The sequence below is a fragment of the Nothobranchius furzeri genome, chromosome 9, assembly GCF_043380555.1.
Source record: "Nothobranchius furzeri strain GRZ-AD chromosome 9, NfurGRZ-RIMD1, whole genome shotgun sequence".
Lineage (NCBI taxonomy): Eukaryota > Metazoa > Chordata > Actinopteri > Cyprinodontiformes > Nothobranchiidae > Nothobranchius > Nothobranchius furzeri.
Genome location: NC_091749.1, coordinates 76166627 through 76188893, shown reverse-complemented (window position 1 = coordinate 76188893; position 22267 = coordinate 76166627). Strand labels below are relative to the sequence as shown.

At 45.2% G+C, this 22267-nt stretch overlaps 1 protein-coding gene across 3 annotated transcripts in view; it reads right to left on the bottom strand.

Moving 5' to 3' along the window:
• The window catches only part of LOC107373711 (signal peptide peptidase-like 2A), a 119806-nt gene that overhangs the window by 12020 nt on the left and 85519 nt on the right, over window positions 1–22267 (bottom strand). For all 3 annotated transcript variants that reach the window (XM_070555208.1, XM_070555209.1, XM_070555210.1), the window contains 4 exons: window positions 14667–14720; window positions 14199–14298; window positions 13037–13117; window positions 12789–12949 (listed from right to left, as the gene is read on the bottom strand). In XM_070555208.1, the coding sequence (XP_070411309.1) occupies window positions 12789–12949; window positions 13037–13117; window positions 14199–14298; window positions 14667–14720 (396 nt within the window). The remainder of the gene's footprint in view (window positions 1–12788; window positions 12950–13036; window positions 13118–14198; window positions 14299–14666; window positions 14721–22267) is intronic.

The following is a 22267-nucleotide window of genomic DNA, read 5'->3' as shown; positions in this document are numbered from 1 at the left end:
GTTTTCCATTTTTTTCTTATGTGATGAGAAAGAGATTATTTTACCTCTCATCACTGCCTTTCCTGCCTCCCAGAGAATAGATGCTGATGTTACAGGCAGGTCATTATGTTCTAAATATAAAGCCCACTCCTTTTTAAAAAAATCAATAAAACCTTCGTCTTTGAGCAGTGATGTATTAAACCTCCAGTTTTTGCTTGGTGGGATTATCTTCTTATTTACCAGAGTTAAAGAAACCGGACCATGGTCGCTGACAGCTATGGGGTGTATCTCAGTGTCTGAAATGTCAGCCAACAATGAGCTGCTGACTAGAAAATAATCCAAACGTGAATGAGAGTGATGGACGTGTGAGAGAAAAGTATACTCTCTACGGTTAGGATGAAGAGATCGCCATGCATCACAAAGCCCATAATCACTCATGTACTGTTTAACTATGTTAGTGGATTGTCAATTGCGCTGAGTCCCAGCTGTACTGAGCCTGTCTGTTAAAGTGTCCATCCAAAAATTAAAATCACCTCCAAGTATAAGTGGACAGTCCAAGTGTTAGGAGAGTACAGAGAAAAAATTATGAAAGAATGGAGGGTCATCAATACCGTAAATCCTCTAATACAGGCCTGGGCCTGTATATGACTCAAGCTCATCAAGCTCCAGGCCTTTATTGGAAGGAGGATCAGAATTAGAGGCAGGCCTCAATTTCTATTTGAGCAAAATGAACTAATGGTTCGCTGGGGTTTTTGACAATTAAAATTGCGCCCACATTTTCAAAGTTAAACACATTTCTTTTAACAACGGTAGTTTCTGCTTCAGCCCTCTCCCCCCTCCCCCTGCGCAGCGGCCACAAATTCACTGATGCGCCTGCGGCCTCTTGGAGTTCCTGCTGCTCTGAACATTAAAATAATTATTTCATTTTCTGTTCCTCACTTCTGATTACCTTCAATGGTGTCTGTTTGTTGCAACCACCAGGTACAAAAACTAACTTGTTTTTATTTGACTATTTTTCTGTCCTGCCTGTTTATTATCTTCCTGCATCTCCTCTCAATCCTAAAGAAAAACTGCTACCTGGGTTCATATATATTCACCTTATGAGTTATCTTTGAACTGCAGTTCTAAAAGATCTACCGACCGCAAAAACAGTGGAGTGCTTGCCGGCCACATCAGTTAGGTGCGTCACCGAGGATAAAACAGGTGATGCGCCCCGATCCACAGCAGCGAAACGCATCAGGCAAAAGTAAAAGAATAAAAGACAGAAAACATAAAAGGAAATGAGCCGACATGAACAATTGCGTGTTAAATTAGTTTTTGAGGTGGCAACACCTGATTTGATAATGTTACTGTGGCCGTGCTCAGGACGCAGATGTCTGGAGCGCGTCAACTATCAGAGCTTTGCATGCGCAAGCTGGTTAAAGTTAGGATGGGGGTGAGGGGAAAGTTAAATTGCAAGAGGGTAAATTTCACAATTTGGTTAAATGTTCATTTTACGGCGGCTGTCAGTACCGACGCTCTGGCACAGCGCGTTGCCTCCCAATGCGCAGGAGCTTGTCACCTGCTGACAGCAGGCTGCTGTCTTTTCCGAGGACTGCATCTTGCCGGTCATTATCACGTGACAGCGACTAGTCAATGACAGGCATAAAAAGTCACTATAGAGCGGTGAAGTCGACTAGTTCATACAACCCCTGCTACTGCTCCCCAGAGTGTTCTGCAGCATAATCAGCAAGTTCTCTTTGAACTTGATATCAAATTTTCGTCTCCTCTTCGTCTCCGCATGGTTAAAGTTACCCTCGCAGTCTATCACTGGCAAATCAAAAGTGAGACGGATGACACAACCGCCCCCCGTACTTGCTTGTTACCACATTCCACCCGGCCACAATAAAAAACCGGCCATTACTCACCTCCGCCGACTCAGACACCGGCCAAAATATGATACCCGGCAGTTAATTAAATACAGGCTAATATTAGAGGATTTACGGTATTTGGACAGTATATGCTGACGATAAATAAGCTTTGGTTTTGTATAGATATTTTTAACATTATAAATCTACCCTCTGGATCAGAGACTGTGTCCAATACTGTGAAATTGATGTTTTTGTGTATTAAAATAACTACACCCCTTTGCCTAGAGTTATAGCATGCAGAGAACATGCTGGGAAACTCAGGTGTTTTAAGTTCATCTGCAGATGTGGCAGATCTATGAGTCTCTTGTAATAATATTGTCTGCTTGCACTCTTTTTAACTGATCAAAAATTTTTAATCTCTTCTCTCTAGAGCCAGCTCCATGTACGTTCCATGAGACAAACCTTAGTGCACCCATAGATGTGTGTGTGAGTAGCTGTAATATGACGCCTTCATGTGTATGAGATAAGATAAGTAATTAAACACATACATTAATCTTATAGTAAATAATAAAGAGTAAATAAGGGTATTGTTATAATCATTATCATTTGCAACATTAAATATAATAATAATAGTAGCAAAAAAATAATAATAAAAAAAATTCCCTACAACATTAATATAAAAATATTCATGCTGATAATGATAAAGTATAAATAAATAATAATAAAAACAATAATAATAGTAATAATAATAAGACAAGCCCAACAGTGCAATGAAACGCCTTAGTCTACTTATCCGTGTGACTGCGTATGGAGTCTGTATGTGTGTGTGTGCGTGTGTGTGTGTGCGCGCGCGCAAATTGTGTGTTGCAGTGTCGAAAGGGAAAAAAAATGTGCCATGCAGATGTAAAAATCCAGAAGCAGATAAAAAAAGGGAAAGAAAGGAATTATAAAGGTTAAAAAGAGGAAAAAAGAAGAAATAAAAGAAAAAGTGTTGTGGGTGTGAGGTGGTGAGGGAATAGGTGAGCATTTCTAAACAGATCTAGCAGCTATAAATCCTGACATGTTCGAACCCAGTGAGTGCTTTTAATAATAATAAAGTTGTACCTGAAGTTTGTCTAATAAAGCCAGTCTGTTACTCCTCGTTCTTTGTAGATCTTACCGTCAACAAACAGTTTATCCACGGAGATCACAGCCCGCTTCCCATCCTGGATAAACTTCTTGCGCAGCGGGAAGAGAACTCGGCGGCGATCCAGAATTTCTTTAGGAAACTGGTCGTTTACGCTGTAGTCTTTACTTTAAGCTCTCGCCCGCGGCTTTTAACAAGATCTTTCTGCTTAAAGTGCTCAAATTTTGCCACGATGGGACGAGTTCTTCTGCTGTCTGTTCTCCTGGCTCCAAGGCGATGTACCCGATGAAAGGTGATGTTTTTAACCGTTTCCTCAGGTATCTTCATGTGGGTGTGGAGAAAGTTTGTTGAACAAAGATTTTCGATTTTTCCAGACCTGTTTTATCATATAAAAGCAGTTCTGAATTACATCTCAATCTGTGTGTTAATGGAACCAGGCTACAGGGTTCACGGAAAGGTCTGTGTGCAAAATGTGTCTGCGTGACTTGACTCCTGATCTCCTGATGTCGTAAATAATGAGTGTGTTTATTCATGGCAAATATATGTTGTAGTTTTAGACTTTTACTGACTTTTATGGAGTGGTCCAGGATGTGATAAGAGTTTCAGGGACACCCATGTCTGGAAATTGTTTATGGTTGATGTCCTTTGATCTGAGCTGGAGAAGAGGAAGGAAGGGGGGGGGGGGAGACCTCCCCCATCTGACTGATGACCCACAAAGAAGAAGACGCTGGGAGGAGTCTCAAGGCCGGAGAATGCTTCAGAGGCGGGAGTTGTCATGGAGACGAAAGGGAGGCCAGAAGGAGGGTGTTGTGAAGCAATAAAGGAGGGGGGCCCAGTTGGTTCGGGGCTTTTTTGAAGTTCTGAGAGAGTCTGTACGAGTTCGGTGTTTTTGACCCGCTGCGTCGGGAATTTGGAATATTTTTTTACTTCATCATATAAAATAAAGACTTTTGTTCCTTCTTATAAGGAGCTTTAAAACGGATCTCCTGCCTGGGGTCTCCTTGGTGTCGCGTAACCGCAGAAAGGTGAGGTGCTGGTTACTTTTAATCCCACTCCAAGAGGTTCATAACACTTAGTTTAGAGTCATTAACCTGAGCATTAAATAAGCTGCTGGTGACTAAGGTGTGTTTGGGTATGAACAGAGTCTTCCTTTGGGCTGCTAATAGTGTGTGTGCCAGGATCTAACCCTAGGTTAATGATGATCGCTGATCAGCTCATATTAGTGTGCAGGTCAACTGGATAATCACGCTCACGCATAAATAGAAGTACAAGTCAACCCTGAGACGTAGTGTTTATTAAAGAGTCAGCTAGTTTGGGAAGATGACTTGTAACAAAGTTCTTGATGGTTTGTTCGCAATCCTCCGCTTCTCCTCCGGTCTGCTCTGGAAGGCCTGCGAACACCAGGTTATCTCTCATGCTGCATGATTGGAGATCCAGAACCGTCTCCTTTAGAACTTTGTTGTCCTGGGAGATCCGATCTATTCCTGCAGTTAAGGAGGAAACCGATTCCCGCAGAGACGTGTTCTCAGCCGTGAGCCGCTCCACCTGCTCCTGGCTAAACTCCAGAGATGTTCGGAGGTCCTGGAACTCCTTGTGAAGCACTTCAAGCAGGTGGAGCCGTCCCTCAAATCCCAGAAGCCGTTTATCTATGGACTGTAGTAAATCTAAGACATCCTTATGGGGAGATGAGACCTCGGGCGAGTCCTGGGGACAGCTCCTCTTGGTCACAGGCGTTTCCGTCTCAGCTGCTGCTGCTTTCTTTGGTCCCATGACTAAAATTTTAAAAACCTCGTCAATATGTTTACAAATTTTCTAAATTTTCTCCACTTACCTCCAGGTTGAGTGTGTTATATTTACCAGATTTATTAATTTTTTTTGCGTTGTCAGTGAGTAAATTAGGCAAAAATCTGTCTTAATTGTTTGTGGAAGTTGATTAACAAGCTGCCATCTGCTTCAAAACGTCGTCGTGTGTCCGGTGATCGGGCCATCAGCGCATGCGCATGCCGGTTTAGAAGTCTTTCACACCATCTACAAAACCACTGCTGTCTTTTTTTCTGTCATGATCTCAAAATTATCCAGTTACTGAGCTCTTTTATTGATGCCATGTTTGTTTTGGTTGTTCCCACAAAACCCGGCTCTCTATCTAGTCTGAGTTCTCTAGTGCATCCCCTAGTGGAACACTCCAGTAACACATTCAGTGTCGTGTAGCAGCAAGTATGTGAACAAAGATGCAGCCTGCTGCCTGCGCCAATGCGAGGTTAAACAGCAAGTACATCACAGTCTTAACTCAGACAGATAGCTTGAAGCACAAAACTGCAGAGACTTAAAACACGTATCTTGAACCAGACTGTAAAAGATATTGAAAGCCAGTGCAGAATGGCCAAAGCAGGCGTGATATGTTCCCGCTTTCTGGTGCCGGACAGGAATCTGGCAGCAGCATTTTGTGCCAGCTGAAGCTGGGCAAGTGCAACCTTGCTAACTCCTGAGTAGAGAGGGAGTTGAAGTAGTCTAGCCAAGAATTAATACAAGCATGGACTACAGCCTCCAAGTGAGCCTGCAACACTAGGTGCTTGATCCTGGCTCAGCGGTGAAGATGGAAAAAGCAACAGCGCACCACTCCATTAATATGAGTCTCCAACTTCAGTGACGGATCCAACTTTACACCCAGGCCACTGACTAGCTTCTTCTGAAAAAGGGCCAACGAAGAGAGGTCAATTATCCGCTTAGAGGCATAACTAACACTTGGACTAAAAACAATGACCTCTGTTTGCCCTCATTAAAACTTATGAAGCTGGAGACCATCTAAGCTCTAACTCAGGGATTCCCTAAGTGTGGTGCGCAAACCCCTGGGGGTGCACGAGCTGCCGCTAGGGGGTGCGCGAGATGAAAAGTGTAATGGCTGCGGGAGCTCGGAGCAAGTCTGTCATATGCCACAGACGCAATCCAGTGAAACCACGGCCAATGGGTGCAGAAGAGTGCATGCTGAAGTGAGTGATTCAAGAAATTTGGCTGAAATAGCGCCTAACAAGAAGCCCAGACAAAAGCATCCTCTGCTCAGCCTTTCAAGGAGCGGCGCCACGGTGATTCAGACAGAGCGCCAACTCCTCTGCACTGTCAGAACATTTAAGCAAGTGCTGGATGCAGAGATAAGCTATGGCTAGCCTACTCCGTGATTAAAGCATATTTAAGAGATTTTAAAACAACATTTCACAAAATTAAAATAGAAGCTTCTATTTAGGGATCATAAATACAGAGCAATCTCCCCAGTTATGAATCCCAACCCCAGGATTGCTGGTTAGTCCATGTGGCACAGGAGCACAGATTCAGCCAGAACAGCCAGGAGCCTGTCTGAGGCAAAATCCAGAACTTCATCATGACTCCAGGCTCTTCAGCAAGCCCCATTAGAGACCTTTGATTACGCTCATGCAGGTGACCATTTCAGGTTTATATCGGAGCAGAAGGAAGGAGCGAGCGTACTTCTGGCCACAGGTTAAATGTTCCTACTTTAAGAGAAGTCGTTAAATTGCATTGTTCGTGTGCAACCTGGGCACTCTAAATATTATATAGCATAGTATTTTTATATATATATATATATATATATATATATATATATATATATATATATATATATATACACACTCAACAAAAATATAAACGTAACACCTTTGTTTCTGCTCCGACTTTTCATGAGATGAGGCTACTGATCTCTGCACTGAATGTAGTACATGAGATGGACTTAAAAGATCTAAAATTCATTCCAGATACACAATATTACCATTTCTCTCAAACATTGTTCACATATCAGTCTAAATTCAATTAAATTCAATTCAAAAATACTTTATTAATCCCAGAGGGAAACTGATTGCTGTAGTAGCTCAGAATAATAATAATAATCAGGTCATCAAAGAGTTGTTGTATATTACAATGGCTGTTGGCAGGAAGGATCTCCAGTAGCGGTCAGTGTTGCAGCCAAACTGAAGAAGCCTCTGACTGAAGACACTCTTCCGTTGTCGGACAGTCTTGTGAAGAGAACGCTCAGGGTTGTCCATCAGTTTCTTGATTCTCTGGAGAATCCTTTGCATTATCTCCTCCAGCGGTTCCAAAACTGCCGACACTCTGGCTGAGTCCTTGAAAGGGCTTGGAGTTCCTCCATCTTGTTGGCCAGTGATCTCACATTGCCCATTATGATCGATGGAAGAGATGGTTTGAATTTCCTCTTTCTCTGTCTCCGTTTTGCTCCCGCTCTGCACCCACGCTTCTTGCGTTTTAGCTCATTTGGGATTTGTGGCTTCAGTAGAGGTAATATTTCAGCCTTTCCAATGTTAATCAGCTGCTCCCGATTGTAAACCATTTGTTGCCATGGTTACGCATCATAACAAATGCTCAAAAAGTGAAAAAAGCTAAAAAAAAATAGCAGTAAAAATCCTCCAAGCTTCACAGCACCAGAAACAGAAAAGTAAAGTGTCCAAAAAAATACTGTTTTTCTTGAGAAACTAGAAGAATAAATGCCCAAGAAAAGGCAAAACTTACATATAGTCAACAGAGCTACTCCAACATGCAGCCGCCCAGAGCAGCACAGTTCCGGGAAGACGTGATAGTGTGATAGTGAGCACCTGTGCTTTGCTGAGATAATCCATCCCACTTCACAGGTGTGCCACATCAAGATGCGGATCTTACATCATGAGTAGTGCACAGGTGTACCTTATACTGCCCACAATAAAAGGCCACCCTGGAATGTGCAGTTTTTTGCTTTATTGGGGGTCTGGGGACTCAGAATTGGTCAGTACCTGGTGTAACCACCATTTGCCTCATGCAGTGCAACACATCTTCTTCACATAGAGTTTATCAGATTGTCAATTGTGGCCTGTGGAATGTCGGTCCACTCCTCTTCAATGGCCGTGCGAAGTTGTTGGATATTAGTGGGAACTGGTACACGCTGTCGTATACGCCGGTCAAGCATATCCCAAACATGCTCAGCGGGTGACATGTCCGGTGAGTATGCTGGCCATGCAAGAACTGGGACATTTTCAGCTTCCAAGAATTGTGTACAGATCCTTGCAACATGGGGCCGTGCATTATCTTGCTGAAACATGAGGTGATGTTCATGGATACGGCACAACAATGGGCCTTAGGATCTCATCACGGTATCTCTGTGCATTCCAAATGCCATCAATAAAATGCACCTGTGTTCTTCGTCCATAACAGATGCCTGCCCATACCATAACCCCACCACCACCATGGGCCACTCATCCACAACATTGACATCAGCAAAGCACTCACCCACACGATGCCACACACGCTGCCTGCCATCTGCCCTGAACAATGTAAACCGAGATTCATCCGTGAAGAGAACACCTCTCCAACGCGCCAGACACCATCGAATGTGAGCATTTGCCCACGCAAGTCTGTTACGGCGATGAGCTGGAGTCAGGTCAAGACCCCGATGAGGACGACGAGCATGCAGTTGAGCTTTCCTGAGACGGTTTCTGACAGTTTGTGCAGAAATTGTTTGGTTATGCAAAAAAATTGTTTCAGCAGCTGTCTGGGTGGCTGGTCTCAGACGATCTTGGAGGTGAACGTGCTGGATGTGGAGGTCATGGGCTGGTGTGGTTACATGTCGTCTGTGGTTGTGAGGCCAGTTGGATGTACTGCCATATTCTCTGAAATGCATTTGGAAACGGCTTATGGTGGAGAAATGAACATTTAATGCACGAGCAACAGATCTGGTTGACATTCCTGCTGTCAGCATGCCAGTTGCACACTCCCTCAATGCTTGGGGCATATGTGGCATTTTACTGTGAGACAAAACTGCACATTCCAGGGTGGCCTTGTATTGTGGGCAGTATAAGGTACACCTGTGCACTACTCATGATGTCAGATCAGTATCTTGATGTGGCACACCTGTGAGGTGGGATGGATTATCTCAGCAAAGCAGAAGTGCTCACTATCACACATTTAGACTGATGTGTGAACAATGTTGGAGAGAAATGGTGATATTGTGTATCTAGAATGAATTTTAGATCTTTAAGTCCATCTCATAAAATATCGGAGCAGAAACAAAGGTGTTGCGTTCATATTTTTGTTGAGTGTATATATAGCCCCATAGCTACGCATTGGTGTGGGGGCTGGGGGGGTGCGTCGACAAGATCGGGATGTAATGTCCAGAAATGGTCAATTTTAACCTGCATATTGACCTGCATGCCACTGGTCATCTGCAGACCCAATTCCATCCTCCAAGGTAGATTTTACACTCCATCTTCCTACAAGCCCAGAAGGATACTGCAACCTTGTTGACATTTCAGGAGGAACACGATGTCTGCCTCTGTTCCCAAACAAAGCCTTCTTTGATAACACCGCAGGAGTGCCCACTCTCTGAATAAAGTGAACGTTTTGAGCTCAGATAAGTCAATTAATCATGAAATGAAATTAACAAATGTTATATAGATAATAACAATGTTTTAATTAATCTGTCCTTGAATTACTGAAGTTTGGAATGAATGTTATTATTATTTGAAATAAAACACGACCTCTTATGATGAATTATATAAATGGAAACCATGTTCCCTCGCCGGGACGTGGGTCTTCGGAGCCCCCCTCTGGAGCCAGGCCTGGAGGTGGGGCACGCTGGCGAGCGCCTGGTGGCCGGGCTTTCACCCATGGAGCCCGGCCGGGCACAGCCGGAAGAGGAAACGTGGGTCCCCTTTCCCATGGGCTCACCACTCATGGGAGGGGCCAAAGGGGTCGGGTGCAGTGTGTGACGGGTGGTAGTCGAGGGCGGGGACCTTGGCGGTCTGATCCTCGGCTACAGAAGCTGGCTCTTGGCACATGGAATGTCACCTCTCTGGTGGAGAAGGAGCCTGAGTTGGTGTGTGAGGTTGAGAAGTTCCGACTAGATATAGTCGGACTCACCTCAACGCATGGCTCTGGCTCTGGAACCAGTTTCCTTGAGAGGGGTTGGACTTTCTACCACTCTGGAGTTGCTCCCACTGAGAGGCGCCGAGCAGGGGTGGGCATACTAATTGCCCTCCATCTTGGTGCCTGTACGTTGGGGTTTACCCCAGTGAGTGAGAGGGTGGCCTCCCTCCGCCTACGTGTGGGGGGACGGGTTCTGACTGTGGTCTGCGCTTATGCACCAAACTACAGTTCAGACTACCCACCCTTTTTGGAGACCATGGAGGAGGTGCTGGAAAGCGCTCCTTCCGGTGACTCCCTCGTTCTGCTGGGGGACTTTAACGCTCACGTGGGCAACGACAGTGAGACCTGGAGAGGTGTGGTTGGGAGGAACGGCCCCCCCTGATCTGAATTTGCGTGGTGTTTTGTTCTTGGACTTCTGTTCCAGTCATGGATTGTCCATAATGAACACCATGTTCAGACATAAAGGTGTCACGTTGAAAGGATGGTTTGGACCCAAAAATGCAGTAACCCAGGATGAAATGAAGGCAGGAGTTGACATAAAGAAAAATACTTTTATTTGTAGGGGTAAAACAGTAATAAATCCAAGAGAGCAGGGAGCCAAAATCCAAAAACCCAGAAAGCTGAAAAAACAAAACTCACTTGGATATCAAACTGGGGACAGGAACGGAAGCTCACACAGAGCACTAAACAACGCTGACAAACAAACAACAATGAACCGACACCAGACACAGACAAGACAGGGCTTATATACACAGGGAGAAGTGATTAGGGAAAATGGCGGCAGGTGTGTGAAGTGAGACCTGGAGGGGCTGGGGATGAATGAGATGATGCAGGACCTAGGAGGAGTTGACTTAAAGGACTACCAACATAAGACACATAATGGACACAGACAAAGGACACATGAGGGCGCTATGAGACACAAAAGGGGAATCTAAAGAGGGATAGAGAACATAAGGAGACACATGAGGAAGACACAGACGCTGACCATGACAAAAGGTGTCCATAAGTGCTCTTCACACCAGGATACCTTAGAGCGCAGCTCGATGATCGACTTTGTTGTTGTTTCATCTGACCTGCGGTCGCATGTCTTGGACACTCGGGTGAAGAGAGGGGCGGAGCTGTCAGCTGACCACTACCTGGTGGTGAGTTGGCTCAGATGGTGGGGAGGATGCCGGTCTGACCAGGCAGGCCCAAACGTATTGCAAGGGTCTGCTGGGAACAGAGTCTCCTGTCAGAAGGAGCTTCAATTCCCACCTCCGACAGAACTTCCAAAATGTTCCGGGGGAGGAGGGGGACACTGAGTCTGAATGGACCCTGTTCCATGCCTCCATTGTTGAGGCGGCCGACCGGAGCTGTGGTCGCAGGATCATCGGTGCCGGTCATGGTGGCAACCCCCGAACCCGCTGGTGGACGCCAGCAGTTAGAGAAGCTGTCAAGCTGAAGAAAGAGTCCTATCAGGTCCTTTTGGCCTGTGGGACTCCAGAGGCAGCTGACGGGTACCGGCAATCACAAGTGGTCACACAGGACGTGCCGCTGAGCGCTTCTTGGAAAGTTGCACAATAGTCACAACATCACACGGGACGTCAGAACAGAAAGTGGGAAGTGACTCTATTGTTTATACGAGACCAGATTTTTCGTCGTGTTTTGTGAGACTCAAATTCATTAACAATGGGTAAGTATGCTGTTTATTAGAATACTTTAAGATCCATAATACTTTAAAGTTATTAAAACTGCTGTTGGGTTAATGCCACAAAGCCGTTCCACGTCATAATGTCTGTTGTAAAGTACTCCACAAGGTTGTAAACAGTGGCAGCTCTTGAGATAGAACTGGTGACTATTTGCAGCGACTCGGTACGGGGCTTCTGGGGTGTGGCGCTCCCTGTGTGCCCACTCTCTTTAACTATAATGGCTTCTATTTAAAATTACGGTGCGGGCACGGTGCCTCCTGTGTGCCCCAGGCTTAAACTTTAATTCATCTCCAAGGTCTTGGAAAAGGTTGTGGCTAAACAACTCACAGCTGCTCTTGATGAACATAACATCTATGATAGCTTGCAGGTGCAACTATGTCCAAGTCCTAAATAAAGTTGATGATGATGATGAAGCTGTTAAATATGAAAAACAAGCTGCCTTGTTACGAAGCCAGTTAATAATCAGCTGTTGCTGATTCGTGTAAACAAAAATGTCAACAAGCAGCTTAGCTCTCACGAGGATGGTTCAAAAGTGGTGGTGTAATTTTACCAGCGTGATGACGAATGGTCTGGTGTAATTGTACATGGGCATTCTGACATTACAATGGTGACTGGCTTGTATTTGACATACACCTTACAGGCTGCTACAACCCCTCAAGGCATTTTACAACACATCCAGTCATTCACCCATGCACACACACTCACACGCTGGTGGTGGTGAGCTACATCTTAACTACAGCTGACCTGGGGCACACTGGCAGAGGTGAGGCTGCCGAGCCCAGGCATCACCTGGTCCCTCCAACTACCACCAGCAGAAGGAGGGTGAAGTGTCTTGCCCAAAGACACAATAAAAGACTGAGCGGGACTCAAACCAGCAACCCTTGTTGCAATTATGAGACAAATATAATTCCTCTGCCGCTGTAGTCCCACATTATCTATGTGAAGAATAGGTAGGATGTGCATCAGCACCGCTCCCTTTTTATTGCCTCTCCCAACTGGTGGGTGGCACGTTAAAGCCCTGCTCAGTCTGTTGCAGTTGTTGTGTCCATGGGCAAGGCGCTCCCCCTACCCCCCAGGCCTGCTGGTGGCGCAGCACTTTGAGGGGTTGTGGAACACTAGAAGGTGCTATATAAATACAGGCAGTCCACCCCACCCCCCCTTCCCGACTCACAAGTCCACTCTGATCCACGAGCAGCATGGATGAACACTTTACTTCTTCTCTGCTCTCACCTCATAGGGGGTTCCTGCCCAGAACTGCTTCATCTCCCCCCGGCACCCAGCTAGCACTACAGAGGTTATCAGGGTGAAGGGCACTAGGTAGAGCAGAGCTGGCTGGCCCATCCCTGACAGCAGCATCACAGCAAACGTCAGGATCATTCCCAGCAGATAGGCTACAGCAGGTAAAGAGATCAAGTTTTCTAACGGGACAAAAGGAAACATTCATCACTGCACATGTAATATACTGAGGAGGAACATACCAATGCAGCAGCTGATGAAATAGATCTTCTTTCTGCTGTTGATCCAAACATCAAACCTGCTGCAGTAGGCCACCAGGAGACCTGAGGGGGCGAGCAGAGGACGATGCTGCAGCTTTACACACTTCTAGAGTAGAAAACTATAAGGACTTATGCCGGCCACTTCTGACTAAAGGTCCACCCCTATTGGTTTTGCAATTGCTGGCACCAATATTTCATTTTCATGGCTGATATCTAGACGTTTTCTACCTCATCTACATGCTGAAATGTCACTAATGACATCTGATGCACAACATTTCGGAAGTTGAATCGGTCTTTGAACACAGCTAAATCTGAATTTTGTGCATATCTCAGTGTCAAAATCAGACATTTGACTAAAGATAATCAAACAAATCTATTAACCGACTAAAGAATTAAATATTCAAACCTGGTCAATATAAAGAATTTTTTGTTGAAAATCCTTTTTAGAGCTTTTATCTTGCAGATTTTATTCAGGAACATAAAATTATATGTAATTTAACTTCTGCTGCCAGAGGATGTGCCCGACTGTATATCAGCTTTAATGATGATAATGACTCATACTTTCATTCACACACTGGTGATGAGCTATAATGTAGCCACAGCTGCCCTGGGGAGGCTCATCAAGGAGGAATATCGGCCAATGTTGCTATATAAAAATGGTAAATATCGGTCTGATATATTGGTCGACCTCTACTTCTGATGTGGGAACGTTGATTTACAGGAAAGTTGCCATAACTAAAAGCTATAAAAATATTACTCTAATCCTTAAATTACCCAAAAAGCATACATGTTTTAACAACTCTGGTGACTGAACATGTAAAAAAACAAAGGCAAAATTTCTCAGATGAAAGCTGTAAATTTATAAGAAAATCAGTGGAAAAATTAAACACAAAGCTGCTAAAAAAAAGAGAAGAAAAAGCTGAATTTGTGTTTGCATAAATCACTTTAAAGACTGAGCAACTGTTTTTACTGGTTATTTCTGAAACATCTCTACAAGTTTAACATGCAGGTTGAACATGGAAAAAGTCTTCTTACCCTATTTCCTGCATTAACCGCTGATAGGAAACACTCGATTCAGAAAAGCCTGACGGATCTATGTTTTTCAGGTTTAGAAACCGTGAATAGATACATTTTTAAATCTGACCTGGAATGATGATGTCTCCATAACCAAGGATGGAGAACTGCATCCCACACAGGTTCTGAGCCCAAGCTGAGAACCGCGGGATGCGCATCACCACTGGCAGCTGCAAGAGAGAAACAAACAAGAGCAGAATTATTAATGTAACCTGATGAGAACAATGCAACTTTACATTAATTAGTACATGTGATGTGAGCATGTACCTTATGAAAATGTGGCCCTCACACTTTTATGGTATCAGTAAGTTTATTTCAACAACCCAACTGGACCTATTACTGCAGCTAACGTTACTTGATTATCTGCATGACTGTTTTGTTCATTAATATGTACTGCTTTAAATAAAATCTCCAGAAAACAAAAAAGAATGTGAAAATCAAATTGTACTTGTTATAAACAATAAAAAAGCCTTCTAAACGGCCTCCCGTCCCAAGGAAATGTCCCTTCTTGTAAAGAGGGAAGAGTAACAAGTCTTACTTTCTCAGCAGGAGGCTGGGGTTCAGCTGGGATCTCCACCATGTTACCTTGTGTCTACGACAACATCAGTGCAGTTAGTAAAGCATTTGGTTGTTCTTCTCCAAGCAATAAACAACAGGCTGGATGTTAATAAAGCTCCAATAATAAAAACCAGCTGAGCTTTGAGTGTATTCAAAACCACTTGGAAAAGGTTGTGGCTAAACAACTCACAGCTGCTCTTGATGAACATAACATCTATGATAGTTTCCAGTCAGGTTTTCGTAGAGCTCATTCTACTGAAACAGCTCTTCTTAGGGTCTCTAATGACCTTCTGACTCACAGTGATGCAGGGGACTGTTCTGTTCTGGTCCTGCTGGACCTGACTGCAGCCTTTGACACTGTTGACCATCACCTGCTACTGGAGAGGCTGAGAGACTGGGTAGGCCTATCAGGATCTGCTCTGGAGTGGTTCTCCTCTTATCTCTCTGAGCGCTCCTTTTCTGTGGCCGTCTCCAAGTTTAGGTCCTCCACCACCTCCCTTACCCATGGTGTCCCACAAGGTTCTGTGCTGGGGCCTCTGCTCTTCCTCCTCTATCTGCTTCCTCTTCAGCACATCCTGAGCTCCTTCAAAGGAATCTCCTACCATCTTTATGCAGATGACATCCAACTGTACATCTCCTTTAAGCCCCATGAGATGTCTAAGCTGCAGCTGTTACACACCTGCTTAGACTCTATCAAAACCTGGATGGTGGGAGCTTTCTTCAGCTGAATGAAGATAAGACTGAGATCCTCATCTGTGCCCCAGACAAGCTGGTTCCCAAAGTCAGAGACTCTCTTGGTCAGCTTGCTTCCCACACCAAATCTTCCGTCAGGAATCTTGACGTGACCTTTGACCCAGCTCTCACCCTGGATTCTCATGTCAGTTCTCTTGTTGGCTCTTCCTTCTTCCATCTCAGGAACGTTGCTAAGCTGAGTCCCATTCTGTCCCGCTCTGAACTTGAGACAGTTCTCCACACCTTCATCTCCTCACGCTTAGACTACTGTAACTCTCTTTTCACGTGTCTGAGCAGAACCTCCCTGAACCGTCTACAGGTGGTTCAGAACGCCTGTGCTCGGCTTCTGACCAAGTCCTCCAAACACACCCACATCACCCCGCTTCTCCTCCAGCTTCACTGGCTGCCAGTCAACTTCAGGGTTCATTTCAAGATCCTGGTTCTGGTCTATAGGGCCTTACATGGACAAGCACCATCTTACATTGGTGATCTTCTTAGTCCCTACACCCCCAGCAGGTCCCTGAGGTCCAGTGATCAAAGCCTACTGGTTGTGCAGCACCAGGCTAAAGACCAAAGGTGACAGATCATCTGCTGCTGTGGCCCCCAGACTCTGGACCTCTCTCCCCCTGAGCCTGAGATCAATGGACTCAGTGGTGTCCTTTAAAAAGCAGCTGAAGACTCACTTGTTAAAGCTGGCTTTTGTATGACCTTCTTCACCTCTCTCTCTTTGTTCTGCTCTCCCCACCTATTCCTCCTTCCTCAGGATCCGCTGGTTTCCCTCTTTCCTGTTCACTCTCTCTCTTTCTTAACATTTTTTCTTTTAAATCGCAATTGCTTATTCTTTCTCATTTTAAATATATTTTTAAACATCTTCGAAATGCTTTTTTATATTTTTACAATTTTTATATTTTTTGTTTTTGTTTTTGTGAAGCGCCTCGTGATTTTTATCTTGCGAGGCGCTATAGAAATGATATTTTCTTCTTCTTCTTCTTCATCCAGAGCCTTAAGGAACTCCGGGCGGATCTCATCCACCCCTGGAGCCTTACCACAGAGGAGCTTTTTAACCACCTCAGTGACCTCAGCACCAGAGATTTGAGAGGCCAACCCAAAGTCCCCAGACTCTGCGTCCTCACTGGAAGACGTGTCGGTGGGATTGAGGAGGTCTTCGAAGCATTCTGCCCACCAATCCACAACGTCCTGAGTAGAGGTCAGCAGCACACCGTCCCCGCTATAGATCGTGTTGGTAGTGCACTGCTCCCCCCCCTTAGGCGCAGGATGGTGGACCAGAATCTCCTCAAAGCCGTAAGGAAGTCTTGCTCCATGGTCTCACCGAACTCCTCCCATGCCCGGGTTTTTGCCTTGGCGACCACCCGAGCCGTGTTCCACTTGGACTGCCGGTACTGTCAGCTGCCTCTGGAGTCCCACAGGCCAAAAAGACCTGGTAGGACTCTTTCTTCAGCTTGACAGCATCCCTAACCACCGGTGTCCACCAGCGGGTTCGGGGGTTGCCACCATGACAGGCACAGACGATCCTGCGACCACAGCTCCGGTCGGCCGCCTCAACAATGAAGGCACGGAACAGGGTCCATTCAGACTCAATGTCCCTCGCCTCCCCCGGAACATTTTGGACGTTCTATCGGAGGTGGGAATTGAAGCTCTTTCTGCAGCCTAAGGCATCCTGGTGCCAAGAGCACATATGGACACCCTTATGTCTGAATATGGTGTTCATTATGGACAACCATGACTGGCACAGAAGTCCAATAACACCACTCGAATTCAGATCAGGGGGTCAGTGAGTCTCAAGATCATGTCTAGATTAAAACGGTTTTACTTTAGCCAACCGTCTCGGGTGATACAAAAGCACGAGGAGTTCACAGTACTATCATCGGCATCAAAAAACAGGGCGTTGTCCATCTTCACTCCGAGACTGACCACTGTGGCACTTAGGTAAGATTTCAGGTCGCCACAGTCCACCTTGAAAGAGTCCAGATGACCATTTGGTCCAAACAACACCGCCTCTGTTTTGCTGTCATTTAGACAGAAAGTTCTCTGCCATCCATGCTATGACTTCGACAAAACAGTCCATTAGTCACTCATCGGGCTGGCTCCAACGCCATCTAGAGGCAGGTATAATTGGCAGTCATCTGCATAAAAATGGAAGCCAATTCCATACTTCCGCAAGATATTACCCAGTGACAGCATAGAAATTGAGAACAGCAGTGGTCCCAGAGTTTGGAAAACAGTAGGCATGAGCAGAAGCGCTCGTCTGAAATTCTTGCTTGATGTGAACAGAGACGTAACGGGCAGCGCACAAATTTCGTGAGCGATCCACTTCACGGCGCTTCATAGTTGGTGTGTTCCAGGCATGCAGTAGATGCGGGGGGAGGATGTCCTCCGGTGACCCACTTGGCTTTGTCTCCTCCACTAACCTGGTTAAGTCTGCTAGAGAAACTGGTTGAAAAGAAACCAGCCATCTCTCAAGTGATGGACAAGAGCTTTGCATGTTAGCTGTAGACAGGGGTGTTCACAACATCGCCACTTTATCAGTGAAAATTTTGAGAAAATTGTTACACACAGAGTTGGATGCCTGTGCAGCAGAATAATCATCCACATTCAACACAGAGTCAATTGCAGCCTATAGAACTCATGGATTATTGGCATTTGCAGACAAAAGGTTGGAAAAATAGTCAGTCTCTGCAGATTTCACAATTTCCTGATAGGCTTTCCAACTCTCTCTCAGGGCAGTTAGGGACATTTGCAACTTGTCCCTCTTCCATCTCCTTTTGCACCTCCTGCATTCCCTTCTTGCAGCCCGAGTGTGGTCCGTTGACTACACAACTGCAGCCTGATTCCTCTTCTTCACTCAGAGGTGCAATAGTGTCCAGAATGTTCACACGTCTCATTAAAATACCTTAGGAGTCCATCCACTGAAGACCAGTCACCAGAGTAAGGCTCAGTGTTACTACAAATCAAATCAAATCAAATCACTTTTATTGTCACGTCACATGTGCAGGTACACTGGTACAGTACATGTGAGTGAAATTCTTGTGTGCGAGCTTCACAGCAACAGAGATGTGCAAAAATACAATAACGTAAAAACAAGCTATTTATAAAAATGGCTAATCTAAGTAATAATATGTATAAGTTGTAATGTATATACATTACTAAATGTTTATGCAAGTATTTTTTTAAATATATTGTTCTACGTGCGTGAGTGTGTTTGTGTGTGTATAGTGTGTATATACATGTTTAACCAATGAATAAAGTAAACAATAAGATAAGAGATATAAAATATACAGAGGTTGGTATGTGCAGAGCAGTGGCATTAATGTACAGTATGGAGCGTGTAATGTTGGAGTTTCAGTAGTGAGGGTGAGGTGTCTGTGAAGTGTTCAGCAGTCTGATGGCCTGATGGAAAAAGCTGTCTCTCAGTCTGCTGGTTCTGGACCGGATGCTGCAGAACCTCCTTCCTGATGGAAGTAGTCTGAACAGTTTATGGCTGGGGTGACTTGAGTCCTTGATGATCCTCCCCGCTTTCCTCAGGCACCGCTTCCTGTAGATGTCTTGGAGGGAGGGAAGCTCACCTCCAATAATCCTTTCTGCACACCGCACTACTCTCTGGAGAGCTTTGCGGTTGTAAGCGGTGCTGTTGCCATACCAGGCGGAGATGCATCCAGTGAGGATGCTCTCAATGGCACAGCGATAGAAGGTCCTGAGGATGCGGCAGCTCATGCCAAATCTTTTCAGTCTCCTGAGAAAGAAGAGGCGCTGCTGTGCCTTCTTCACTGTATTTTCCGTGTGCACTGACCACGTAAGATCCTCTGTCAGGTGAACTCCAAGGAAACTGAAGCTGCTCACCCTCTCCACAGGGTCGCCGTTGATGGTGATGGGGGAGTGTATACCTCTGCTCCTCCGGAAGTCCACTATCATCTCCTTTGTCTTTGTGACGTTGAGGGTGAGACGGTTGTCCTGACACCAGTGGGTCAGGGCGCTGATCTCCTCCCTGTAGGCCGTCTCATCGTCGTTGGTGATGAGACCCACCACTGTGGTGTCGTCCGCATACTTCACAATGATGTTGGAGTTTCTCGTGGCCGTGCAGTCGTAGGTGTAGAGTGAGTACAGAACAAGGAGAAATGTACAAAAGTAGCAGAGTTCATTGGACGACAGAGTCTAACAGGAGCCGCAGATATACCAACACTACCAGGCACAGTAATGTCGAATAAAACTGGCTCGTGGTCCGAGAAAACTGCATTCTGAACACCCAAGCTGGACACAGCAAATCCAAGTGACAGCAAAAGCTCCAAAGTATGACCACATACCTGGGTGGCCCCATTAACCCACTGGGTGAATTTAAAAAGAGTAGACAAGATTGATAAAATCAGAAACCAATGGTTTTCCAGGGCAGCAAACATGAATATTCAAGTCTCCAAGCAGCATAATGTGGTCATAACGAGACACAGTCAGCTTGTTACGTGCGCTTCCCTTTTTCGGCCACAGGATGGCCTCAGTGGCTTCTGCCTCGCCTGTCTCCCGGTTCCAGATGCCCAGCTGTGTGTAATTGTAATCACCGGTCAGCTGTTAAAAGCTTCTCTCCTGCACTCAATTGGGGAGAAGGTACAGGGTATGGTGGGTGTGAAGACGTTCATTGTGCTCTCTTCTCGTGTGCTCAGTCTTGTTAGCTGTGTGTTTAATCTCTCACCTTAGTAAACTTTAGTTTAGATTGACTTGTGGGTAAAGTGACTTTGGCTTTGTATGATTTGTATGAGTGTCCCTGCTTAACAGGACTGCTCCCTCTTAGAGTTTAGATTTAGATTAGGACCTTTTCAGTTTGTATTACCATCCCCTTCTGTGCTGGCACTTTTAGTTTTCCCTTTTGTGTATATGATAGTTGCAAATGCCTTTTGGCGCTTCTTTCTGTAAATAAATCCTTGGTACAGTGACACTGCACTCTGTTATTATTCAACTCACACACTAACATTTTTGCTCCCTCAACAACATCACTCCTAGCGAGCTGAGGGACGTAAAACAGCTAAAAACAGAACTGGCATAAAAAAAAACCTTGCTGTACCTCGGGGGTTGACAGACCACCGCACAGGGTGGTTGTGGATGACCAAGTTCAAACAAACACAGCTCAAAACTGGTGATAGGGAACCAGACCTGAAGGTGTTTGATCTTGAAGTTAGCTTTGCAGACAACCGCTAATCCACCACTGCGCCTAGCAGCTATAAACACATTGAAAATGTATTATGAAATCACAATGTAACCATAGAAACACTACTTGGTGTGTGTGTGCTCTGTCTTCTCGATCCCCAGTGAGTCGTGGAGGATGGCTGCTTATACTGAGCCAGGATCCTCTGGAAGTTTCTTCCTGTTAAAAGGGAGTTTTCCTCTCCACTGTCGCTAAATGCTGCTTAGTATGAGGATCGCTGTAAAGCCTGCTGCACACGAGAGCAATCTGCTGAGTAAGCGGCCTCGAATCACCGTTTGCTCAGCAGAGATCTTGCTGTGTGCGCCTGATTTTCACAGAGTTTTCCTCCTCACGAGACACTGAGGTGAATATCTGACTAGTTAGATATTTTCCGCCTCACAGGGGTAAAAACTCGCCGTGTGTGCACTACTGAGCTGCTGGCTGAGCTGAAATATTATAGTGGCCAATCAAATTGCGTTCTCCACTCACATGACCCCAAGATGGCTGCATATCAGAAAATAAATAAAACGGAGACAGAGCTAGAAACGGAGGAAATGTCTATACTTTTTTTGTTGATAATGCGTCGCCACCACCGCATTTCAAGGTTTGGAAAGTTTGTGTGCGGTGGCTGGAAAGATGGGCCAGGCAAGGAGTTTATGCCAATTTACTCCAAGAGATGCGCCTGGAAGACCCAGAATTCTTCCGACAGTATCACTGCCTGGATCCTTCGAGAGGGTAATGGAAACAGTGGGCCCATTGATGCGCAAGGTACCATTTTGTTTATTTTTCAGACACGCATACAGGGCAGGGGGCTGCATCAGAATACATCTTGGTGTCATGTGTGCAGAGAACATGCTTTGATGATGCTTTGCTAAAATGACAAAATGTGACGCTTCCTCTCAAATGGTTGGGGTGATTCGTTTTGGGTCTGGAAGTGTGTGTGTACGGAGAGCTTGGTCTCTTCTGATCTGCTAGTCTCGATTTTTTGATAAGAACTTTTACTATTTAGCCTAAGCATATCACCCCTGTATTTGGATTACTTTTTTCTCTTTTGGGCTTGGAATAAACATTTCCTTTCATCTGGGAAGGATTTAAAATTAAATCCTGGGGGTCACCTTCCTTCTCTGGCAAATCAGACAGGTGAGTCTGCTGTTTGCTTCATTCCATCCCAAGGTATTCACATCAGCATTCACCTGGTTATAGGAGAAGCTGACGAGGGTTTGTTCAGAGTGTGACTCACTCATAAAGCTTGACTCTTGCTACAGCAAATGAAGGTGATTTTACCAGTAATGAAAGTCTAAGTTGCACAAGGTGAAATATCTCTCCACAGAGTAAGGGTGTCTGTCAGGAGGGATCTGTGGTCAAGCCCACCATATTATATCGTGAGCTAAGGCCTTGAGATTTAACACCTAGAGTTGACCCGGTGGCTTGGCACACGACAGACACTTTTTACAGATTGGCTTAATGAACTGACCTGTAATCAGGGTTAGGGTTAGATAGGAATTTGGGGTTTTCATGAGCTGTATAACAAAATCATCAATATTAGAAACAATAAAAGGCTTGAACTCGTTTGGGCAGCTTGTGAGTAAACCATGCTAGCTTAAACTCGTGTGCTAGCATCAGAATGTTCCAATCCAATCCAATTTTATTCATAAAGCGCA